Source organism: Salpingoeca rosetta (assembly GCF_000188695.1).
Source record: "Salpingoeca rosetta unplaced genomic scaffold supercont1.10, whole genome shotgun sequence".
Classification (NCBI taxonomy): Eukaryota; class Choanoflagellata; order Craspedida; family Salpingoecidae; genus Salpingoeca; species Salpingoeca rosetta.
Genome location: NW_004754924.1, coordinates 875,575 through 885,659, shown reverse-complemented (window position 1 = coordinate 885,659; position 10,085 = coordinate 875,575). Strand labels below are relative to the sequence as shown.

At 55.3% G+C, this 10,085-nt stretch overlaps 2 protein-coding genes across 2 annotated transcripts in view; one reads left to right on the top strand and one right to left on the bottom strand.

Annotated features, from left to right (window-relative positions):
- Positions 1-1,560, bottom strand: part of PTSG_04491 (uncharacterized protein) — a 3,832-nt gene extending 2,272 nt beyond the window's left edge. The window contains exons 1-5 of the mRNA XM_004994527.1: positions 1,531-1,560; positions 1,221-1,248; positions 951-1,047; positions 428-600; positions 208-275 (exon numbers count right to left, since the gene is read on the bottom strand). Of these exons, the coding sequence (XP_004994584.1) occupies positions 208-275; positions 428-600; positions 951-1,047; positions 1,221-1,248; positions 1,531-1,533 (369 nt within the window). The 5' untranslated portion in view covers positions 1,534-1,560. The remainder of the gene's footprint in view (positions 1-207; positions 276-427; positions 601-950; positions 1,048-1,220; positions 1,249-1,530) is intronic.
- Positions 1,561-1,585: 25 nt separating this feature from the next.
- PTSG_04490 (ATP8B1 protein) lies at positions 1,586-10,076 on the top strand (the record flags this gene model as incomplete). Its single annotated transcript, XM_004994526.1, has 20 exons — positions 1,586-1,615; positions 2,204-2,286; positions 2,498-2,772; positions 3,149-3,221; positions 3,470-3,620; positions 3,982-4,091; positions 4,358-4,439; positions 4,671-4,804; positions 5,037-5,152; positions 5,340-5,484; positions 5,708-5,771; positions 6,011-6,215; positions 6,427-6,805; positions 7,093-7,421; positions 7,706-8,207; positions 8,497-8,745; positions 9,000-9,086; positions 9,236-9,352; positions 9,541-9,729; positions 10,059-10,076. Exons 1-20 carry the CDS (start codon positions 1,609-1,611, stop codon positions 10,074-10,076), a joined length of 3,315 nt encoding a protein of 1,104 aa, XP_004994583.1. The 5' UTR covers positions 1,586-1,608.
- Between the last annotated feature and the right edge of the window lie 9 nt (positions 10,077-10,085).

Genomic DNA, 10,085 nt, shown 5'->3' with positions numbered 1-10,085 from the left:
GTGTGTGTGTGTGTGTGTGTGTGTGTGTGTGTGTGTGTGTGTGTGTGTGTGTGTGTGTGTGTGTGTGTGTGTGTGTGTGTGTGTGCATGAATGAATGCAATATTTCCGATGAGAACGCGTCGGGAGGCAACTATCCCACCAGCACACCAACACAAACACTCACTCAGTCACACATGTACACAAACTCTCACTTACTCCGTCACCCACCTCGTTTGTGTTGCTGCCCGAGGCGATGTACCGCCCATCCGGGGACAGAGATGTCGTCCATGTGTTGACTGGTTGCAATGTTCAGCAAGGGAGGGGCGCATTGGTCCACCATAAGCGCAGTGGCACGCACACACACGCACACAGACAGGCGCGCGCTCTCACACACACGCGCGCGCGCGCGCATACGCACACACAAACACGCACAAACACGCATACACACCTGACGCGGTGTCGATTGACTTGAGAAGCTTGCCGCCGTTGAGATCCCAGACGTTGATGACGCTGTCGATGGAGCTGGACACCGCCGTCTCGCCCTTGCCGTCAATATCCACGGACAGCACGCCCAGGTTGTGTCCTTCGAAGCGGTGCCTCAACTCCAACTGCGTGTGATCCCTGTGATGTGCATGATCAACATTGGGCCATTTGCAGTCGTCATTTGAGAAACAAGTATTCCCATCAGCTACTACAAAACGTCGCAGTTCCATAGCCCTCCATTGAATGCACATGCCGCAGTGAGTGAAACAGGCGTGCAAAACCAGCGTGCGGGCGCCACACACACACACACACACACACACACACACACACACACACACACACACACACACACACACACACACAGAGGCAACACAACACAACACACACGCAACACACACGCAACACAACACAACACACACGCAACACACACGCAACACACACGCAACACAACACAACACACACGCAACACAACACAACACACAACGCACCATCTCCAAACTTTGACGGTGTCATCCACGGAGCCTGAGAGGATGGTGTTTGACCCGTCCTTGGACCATGCGATGGTCCAGATCCCATCATCGTGGGCTGTGTGCAGATCAGCAAGGCGGCGTGCATGTGTTTGGAGTGATGAGCAGCCACTGAACATTCAGCACAGCACCCAAAGACAAAGGGCAACATGACATATGGCAGGTGGCAGGGCTCTCCACCCAGCACCACACACTAACGCCACCACTGGCCGACTAGCTGAACGAACGAACCTTGCGAGTGGTTGCCAATGATTTTGAACTAACAACAACATGGGAGCAAGTTGCAGGTGAGCAGAAGTGAGTGGGTGCGTGAGTGCGTGGGTGCGTGCGTGTGTATGAGTGTATGTGTGTGTTTGTGATTGTGAGGGGGGCTTGTGTGCGCGCGCTGTGAGCTCCACCACACACACACACACACACACACACACACACACACACACACACAACATACATACACACACACACACACACACACACACACACCACACACACACACACACACACACACACAAAAGCAAGCCACCGTTGTTCTGGCCGTCCTCACCATCTTCCGCGGTGGTGTGACAATTTGTTGGTGTAATGGCCAATTATCGAATCTTCTGCCAAACCCCAAGGAAGGAGGATGGCAGGTGAGTTTGGGAGACGATGAGTTGTGGTTGGTGTTGTGGTTGGTGAGTGTGAGCGAGGATGGATGCAGGATCGCAGCCTCCCTGTGCATGGAAGGCACGGAACGTGAGGGGATATGCCAATACACCCCCACCCGTGCACGTGGCAGTCGTGCACTTGGGCTGATGTCTGTGTGCGTGTGCGTGTGATCCACCGAGCGAGCAAGGACCGTTGCCAGAGACACGTCAAAGGAGGGGGGCGTGGCTGTGCATGTGCCGGCCGGAGTGTGTGTGGATGGGAGTCTGGAAGGGAAAGAGACGGGCGGCGCTTTGGTGGGCAGGGCGGAGATCGGAGCGTTCTTTCCCACTGCTGCATAGACACCAATGAAGGCCAAACAGTGTGCTTTCGGAGATCGAGCCCCTCCACTGCTCACACGCACACTCACGCACACACGCACACACAACACACACACACACACACACACAAACTTCGCTCAACTCACACACAACACATACCTCATGACCACTACACTCGTGGTGCACGTTCTCTTGCTCACCGTTTGCTTTGCCTGTGATGATTGCCTGTGTTCTTGGTGTTGCTGCTGTTGTCAGACCTTGTCGAGGAGCGTCGGCTCCTATGGGCCAACGATCCGGAGAAGAATGAAGAGCGATGCAAACACTTCCGTGCAGACTATGTGCGTTGTGTGTGCATGGCATGGCATGGCATGGCAGATGTGCATGTGCACGCGCTCTCACGTGCTTGCATGCGAGCCAAGAGGTTCTTGATGATGGCAGCATCAGCTGACCTGCTGTGCAAAGTTCCTCACTCCCTCCCTCACCATGTGTTTGTGTCATGCCTTGTCCTGGCTTGCCTGTCTTGTCCTCTGCTCGTATTTGTGCATACAGGGCAACCGGATCAAGACGGCCAAGTACACGCTGCTGACGTTCCTGCCCGTGAACCTGTTTGAGCAGTTCATGCGCGTGGCCAACGCCTATTTCCTGTTGCAGCTCATCCTGCAGCTGATCCCGCAGATTAGTTCCCTCAGCCCCATCACCACGGCGCTGCCGCTCGTGTTTGTGCTCGGCGTCACCGCTGTCAAGGACGGCAACGACGACTACAAGCGCCACAAGAGCGATGCCACCATCAACAACCGCGCCATCGACGTTCTTCGCAACAGCAAGTCAGTTGGGGAGAGACAAGGGTGTCAATGTACAGGGCGGCTGTCGTTTTGTTTTGTGTGTCTGTTCCTCGTGTGTGCGTGCGTGCGTGTGTGTCTGTGTGTGTATCTGTCTGTTTGTCTGTCTGTCTGTTCGTCCGTCTGTCTTTTCCCTCTTTGTTTTCCCTCTGTGTGCCTTGTCTGTCTGCTCGTCTCTCTCTCTCTCTCTGTCTCTCTCTCTGTCTCTCTCTCTCTCTGTCTCTGTCTCTCTCTCTGTCTGTCTGCCTTTGTCTCTCTCTGTCTGTCTCTCTCTCTCAAGCTCTTTCTCTCTGTGTGTCTCTGCCTGTCTGCCTGTCTTTTTGTGTGCTTGGGCTCACGTATCACAATGTGCCGATGACAGGTGGGTGGAGTCACAGTGGCAGGATGTGCATGTGGGAGAAATCATTCGCCTCAGAAAAGACGACTTTGTCCCGGTGCGTGTGATCAACGTGATGATGACCATGATGTTGATGCGTGGTGACCGCTGCTGTGGCCTGTCTGCGCGTGACTTTTCGTGTCTGGTGTCAAAGACTTACATGCTTCACGCCATCGCACGACAACTTACACACATGCACACACACGCACACACACACACATACGCGCACACATACACACACGCACCTCCCTATATTGCTTACCCACCACCCACCACCACCCACCACCACCCATCACCGCGGACCAGGCTGATCTTGTTGTGCTGTCGACAACGGAGGCCGACCACGACTGTTACATCGAGACGGCAGACCTTGATGGCGAGACAAACCTCAAGAAACGCTACGCCTCAGAGCCCACGCGCGAATTCTCTTCCGCACAGCAGCTCTCTGCCATGACATGTACGCACCCGCTGTAGCTGTGTGCGTGTGAGTGAGTGAGTGAGAGTGTGTGAGTGTGTGTGTGTGTATGTGTGTGTGTGCGTGACTGTGTCTGTGCGTGCCTGTGCGTGTCCGTGCGTTTGTCGATGTTGCTACTCTTCTGTCTGCTTAATTCGGTGCATGTACGGTGTCGATTGGTCGTCGAACGTGCGTTGTATCCCCTGATTCTGATTCAACGATGCAAACACACCCCGTTTCCGAGGGCCTGATCATGCCTCCGCTTCTCTTGACCTTGTGTTGTTCCCCTTGTGTTACCCCGTCATGCCCCTGTCATTCCCCTGTTCTGTCTCCCCCCCCCACCCTCTCCTCCGCGTGACCACAGGCGAGGTGTCATGCAACCCGCCGAACAACAGGCTCGACGACTTTGATGGCTCCATCTCCGTTAACGGCGAGAAACCGCTCCCCATCAGCAACAACAACGTCATCCTCAGGGTGCGACAACACATACATCGCGCGCACACACACACACATACACACATGCACACATGCACACATACACATGCACACACACGCATGCACACATGCACACATACACGTTCTCTCCCTCGCGCGCTTTTCTTCACTTGGTCCTGTTGAGTTGTTGTTGTGTATTGTGTTTGTCGCGCACTCGCCTCACGTCTCACACTTTTCATCTTGTCCACCTGTGCCTTGTGCTCCTATTCCATTGTGTATATGCGCGCGCGTGTGCATGTGTTCAGGGCTGTCGCCTTCGCAACACGAATGAGATTCGTGGCGTCGTCGTGTACACTGGCAACGACACCAAGCTCATGCGCAACAGCGGTGAGTAATACCAACATGTCTTGGTGAACCGCTTGCCCCGATGCGCGCCCCTTTGCTTGCAAGCACCCTTGGGTCCTGCACACCGTCTTCCATACGCACACGCTTGTGTGCAACTGTCCCTGTGTCTGTCCGCACAGTGCCTCACTATTCATGCACATGCACACATGGACATGCACACTCATACACACACAAACACATGTACACGCACCCACTCTCATACGCACTATTCAGGCCGTGTTCGGTTTAAGCGCACGCACATTGACAAGCAGCTGAACAACCTTGTGATCCAGATTTTCTTTGTTTTGTTTGCCATGTGCGTCACCCTCGCCATCCTCAGCGGCTACTGGGAGCGCACACAGGGAGAGGTGCGTCGCGATCACGACAGAGCAGGAAGGGAGAGTGCGGTTGGAAATGCGCAGTGAGAAGAGGGAAGAGAAGGTCTGTGCGTGATGTTGGCGTGTCAGCGCACTTGCCCCCTCTCCTTCTTCATCACACACACGCGCGCGCGCACGCACGCACACACACACACTCTCTCTCTCTCTCTAACCCTCACCTGCTTCGATGCACTTGTCTCCTTTGTCTCACGCGTGTGCGCAGCGGTTCATGGAGTACCTTAACCGGCAGTCGGACAACCCGAACCAGATTGCGTTTCTGCAGTTCTTCTCGTACCTCATTGTCCTCTCAAACCTTGTCCCCATCTCCCTCTACGTCAGGTCTGGCCACGTGCTGTCGTTGTGGTGCTTGTTTTGGCTTGGTTTCGTTTTGTTGTTTGTTTGTTTGTGTTGTTTGTGGTTGTGTTTACTCTGCGTGCTTTCACTGTTGCTCGCCCGTTTGATGTGCCTTGTCATTGCACCTCACACACATCACACACACGCACAAATCACACATCACACACAACAGCGTTGAGTTGATCCGACTTGCGCAGAGCCAGCTGATTGGGCTTGACGTGAAGATGTACTTTGAGGAGACAGACACGCCCGCCGTCGCCCGCACGACCACCCTCAACGAGGAGCTCGGCCAGATCGACTACGTCTTCAGCGACAAGGTCGGCTGTGGCTAGTTGCTTTCCTTTGTGCGTGTGCGCGCCCGTGTGTGTGTGTGTGTGTGTGTGTGTGTGTGTGTGTGTGTGTGTGTGTGTGTGTGTGTGTGTGTGTGTGTGTGTGTGTGTGTGTGTGTTTTCAGTTGTCGCTCCATTTTGTGCCACCTCCCTCATGCCCCGTTTTTCTTCCTTCCAACAACCAATCAACCCATTCTGCTGCCATTATCAGACGGGCACGTTGACCCAGAACGTGATGCGCTTCCTGCAATGCTCCATCGCCGGCAACATTTACGGTTCGTTGCCAATTTATCGGTTCCGTGTGCGCACGGTGCTGTGCTCTTCATGCGCGCAACCACACACACGCGCACGCACACACACACACACGCACACTCACTCACTCACTCACACGCGCGCGCGCACGCACACACACACACACGCACACTCACTCACACATTCCTGCTCGCATTCACACTCACATTCACACTCGCATTCACGCCCGTTCGGCTTCCCCTCCCCCCCCCCCTTCTGCCAGGCAAACCTGCTGTTGTTGGGCAGCCGTACACGGGATTTATCGACGACCGCCTGCACCGCGCGCTTGATTCCCGCGATGCCAACGTGGTGGAGTTCTTCGAGCACCTTGCCGTGTGCCAGACGGTGCGGCCGGAGAAGACGGACGATGGCGAGCTCGACTACCAGGCACAGTCCCCAGACGAAAAGGCCCTCGTCGAGGCTTCAAGGTCTGTGTATGTGTGTGTGTGTGTGTGTGTGTGTGTGTGTGTGTGTGTGTGTGTGTGTGTTCCTTCCCTTGCCTCTGTGTGTGTGCGCGCGCGTCTTTGCCTCCTGCGTCTCTCTGCCTGCCTGCCTGCATTCTTCTTTGTTTCATCACAGCTCACGTCACCATACCACCACAATCACCACCCTGCCACCACCACAATCACCATCCTGCAGGGACGTGGGCATCAAGTTTACGCGGCGGACGGGCGAGACGATTGAGCTCGACTTCTTCGGCGAGCGCCGCACGTACGGGCTCCTCAACATCATCGAGTTCACCTCCACCCGCAAGCGCATGACTGTGGTCGTGCGGGACCCGGATGGCGGCATCACGGCGTACAGCAAGGGCGCAGACACGATCATGCAGCCGCTGCTGAGCCAGGCGAGCCAGGAGCGCGACTGGCCGGCGGTGGACGCACACTTGCACGAGTTTGCAAAGGATGGACTGCGCACGCTGGTGCTGGCGAAGCGCAGGCTCTCGTCGGAGTGGTACGAGGACTGGGCAAAACGATACTACGATGCAGACGTGTGCGAGACAGACGACCGCAAGGACAAGGTGTGGTGGCTGCAGCACGCGTGATGGTGGCATGGCGCTGGCACAGTGCTTTGTGGCCGCCTTGCCTGTGCACTTTGCAACGCACCACCAAGCATCACCTTTCATCATCACCCACAGCCTGCTGTATGCCGCATCATTCCTTTGCTTTCTTGTGTTTCTTTCTGTTGCTTGCGCTTGCTTTTGTTCCATTTGTTCCATTTGTCCGTTGTATGTGTCGTACACTCACAACACACCTGCCCCACCGTACGCTCCTTGCCCCCCCCCCTTCCTCCTTCCATTGTGTGCAGCTCGCTGCTGTTGCGCAGGAGCTTGAGACAGAGCTTGAGCTCGTTGGCGCGTCCGCCATTGAGGACAAGCTGCAGGACGGCGTTCCGGAGACAATTGCCAACCTCATGCGTGCCGGCATCAAGGTGTGGGTGCTGACGGGCGACAAACTTGAGACGGCCATCAACATTGGCTTCTCCTGCCGCCTGCTCAAGTCGGAGATGGAGCCGCTGTTTATCATTGACGGGAAGAAGTTTGAGGACGTGGAGCAGCAACTGCGCGCGGCCAAGGACGACATGGCCGCCTCTGGCCGCGAGCACCGCCCCTTTGCCCTCGTCATCACCGGACAGAGGTACTGCTGAGTGGCTCTGCGTGGTTGGGGGTGTTTGTGTGAATGTGTGTGTGTGTGTGTCTGTGTGTGTGTGTGTGTTTGTTGTGTCTGACTCTGTCTATCTGTCTGTCTTTGTGTGTCTGTCTTTGTGTCTGTGTCTGTCTGTCTGTCTTTGTGTGTCTGTCTTTGTCTGTGTGCCTGCACGGTTCTTGGTGCATCGGTGTCCAATCATTTTCACGCCTAATTGCTATAATTCCTCCATCCTCATCCCGACGCCCGTGTTTCAACACCACCGCCACCGCCAGCCTGTCGTTCCCGCTGCCACCAACGATGAAGGAGCGCAAGGAGGAGGTTGTGCGCAACGAAGACGGGACCACGACCCTCAAGTGGACGCCAGAGCGACTGCAGATGCAGCGCGACCTTGAGGCCCTCTTCCTGGACGTGTGCTCGCAGTGCCACGCCGTGCTGTGCTGCCGCGTCTCACCGCTGCAGAAGGCGCAGGTGGTGAAGCTTGTCAAGTCGCGGCGCAAGGCCATCACGCTTGCCATTGGCGACGGCGCCAACGACGTCAGCATGATCAAGGCTGCCCACATTGGCGTTGGCATCAGCGGTCTTGAGGGCAGGCAGGCCGTGCTTGCGTCAGACTACGCCCTGGCGCAGTTTGCATATCTGCAGCGGCTGCTGCTCGTGCACGGGCGGTGGTCGTACCTGCGCATGTCCGTGTTCCTGCGCTGGTTCTTCTACAAGAACTTTGCCTACGCCTGGGCACAGTTTTTCTTCGCCTTCTTCTGCGGCTTCTCCGCCCTGGTCAGAACTCGTGATGATGTGCTTGGTTTTCTGTTGTGCCTTGTGTCTGGTGTGGTGTTGTGTGGTGTTGTGTTGTGTTTTGTTGTGTTGTTTTGTGTTGTTTTTTGTTGTTTTGTTTTGTTGTTTTGTTGTGTTGTTTTGTTGTGTTGTGGTGACTCGACTGCGTGCATCCCAAGTTTCCAGTCTTCCCTGTTGCCAGTACCCATTTGACCTTCATTTGCGTACCTCACCCTTTTGCACGCACGCACACATGCACACACACACACACAACCCGCGTCTTCTTCCTTAGACGATCTACGACGGTGTGTTCATCTCCACGTACAACGTGGTGTTTACGTCGCTGCCCATCCTGGTCATCGGCACGCTGGAGCAGGACGTCTCTGCGCGCGACTCAATTAGCTTCCCGCTGCTGTACGAGGCCGGCCCGCGGAACTTCTACTTCAGCCGCCTCTCCTTCTACTGGAGCTTGCTGCGCGGCATCTTCCACAGCGTTGTCATCTTCTTCGTCGCATATGGCGCCATCACCCTTGGCGGGCAGGTGCGCTGTGCTGTTCGCGATGATGCGGTTGATTGTGGTGGTCGTCATGATCATGACGTGATGGTTCAGGAAAGTCGCGGGTGGGGAGATGTGAGGGTGCATGTCCATCTCACGCGTGATCATTGGTATTGTTTTTGCTCTGGCTGTCTGTGTCTGTCTGTCTATGTCTCTGTGTGTCTGTATGTGTGTGTCTGTCTGTCTGTCTGTCTGTCTGTCTGTCTGTCTGTCTGTCTGTCTGTGCTGGAACGCAATAGGTTGACAGCATCGGGCAGGAGGCCGGCGACTACTCGTTCCTCTCCACGACCATCTCCGTCTGCCTCGTCTGGGTCGTCAACCTGGAGGTATGTGTGTCTGTCTGTCTGTGTCTGTATCTGTGTGTGTGTGTGTGCGTGTGTGTCTGTGTCTGTGTGCCACTTAATTCCATTGCACATCAACGCCTTCTCCTGATACGTCTGCTTATCGTTACTCCCCCCCCCACCCACACACACAGCTTGGCCTGATGAGCCGGTACTGGACATGGCTCAACTTTGTGACGCTGATCATCGGCCCCATCTCCTGGTTCCTCCTCTTCTCCGTCCTCTACACCTGGGATGACTGGATCTTCTACGTGCGTGCAACCCCCTCGCTCGTGTGTTCGTGTGTGTATGTATGTGTGTCTGTGTCTGTGTCTGTGTCTCTGATTGTTTGTTGATCTGTTTGGTGTTGTGCGTGTTTGTCATGCTCTGTATGTGTGTATGCTTGCTGGCACCCTTCGCACCCCTCACACTCCCCACCCCCCAATTCCCTTGTGCACAGTTCCAATCCCCCTTCTTCGGCGTGTTCCTGCACTCGATGGAGGCGAACAAGTTCTGGGCCGTCTTCTTCCTGACCATTGGCGTGACGGGCGTGCTGACCATGGTTGACTTCCTCGCCCGCACCTATTTCTACCCGACGCCCGTCGACATTGTTCGCGAGAAGAACCGCCACTTTGGCAAGGAGATGGTCGTGCAGCCCTTCAGGGAGTGCGAGCGCTCGCAGTCACCGACTCACTTGTCCAGGTGCGTGTGTGTGTGTGTGTGTGTGTGTTTGTGCGTGCGTGTGTGTGTGTGTGTGTGTGTGTGTGTGTGTGTGTGTGTGTGTGTGTGTATGTAAGTGTGCGAGTGAGTATGTATGTGGGTGGGCCTTTTTTTTGTATATTTCTACTATATTTTTAGTTGTCAATCGAGGAGGAGGTCTTTGTGTGTGTATTATTATCTCCTACAACAGACTTACCGATCACAGAGGGTGTGTGACGAGTCCCCCCCCCCCCTCCACAACTACGCCATCATCCAAAGTATAATAAAGCTGTCTAGGAAGAGGGG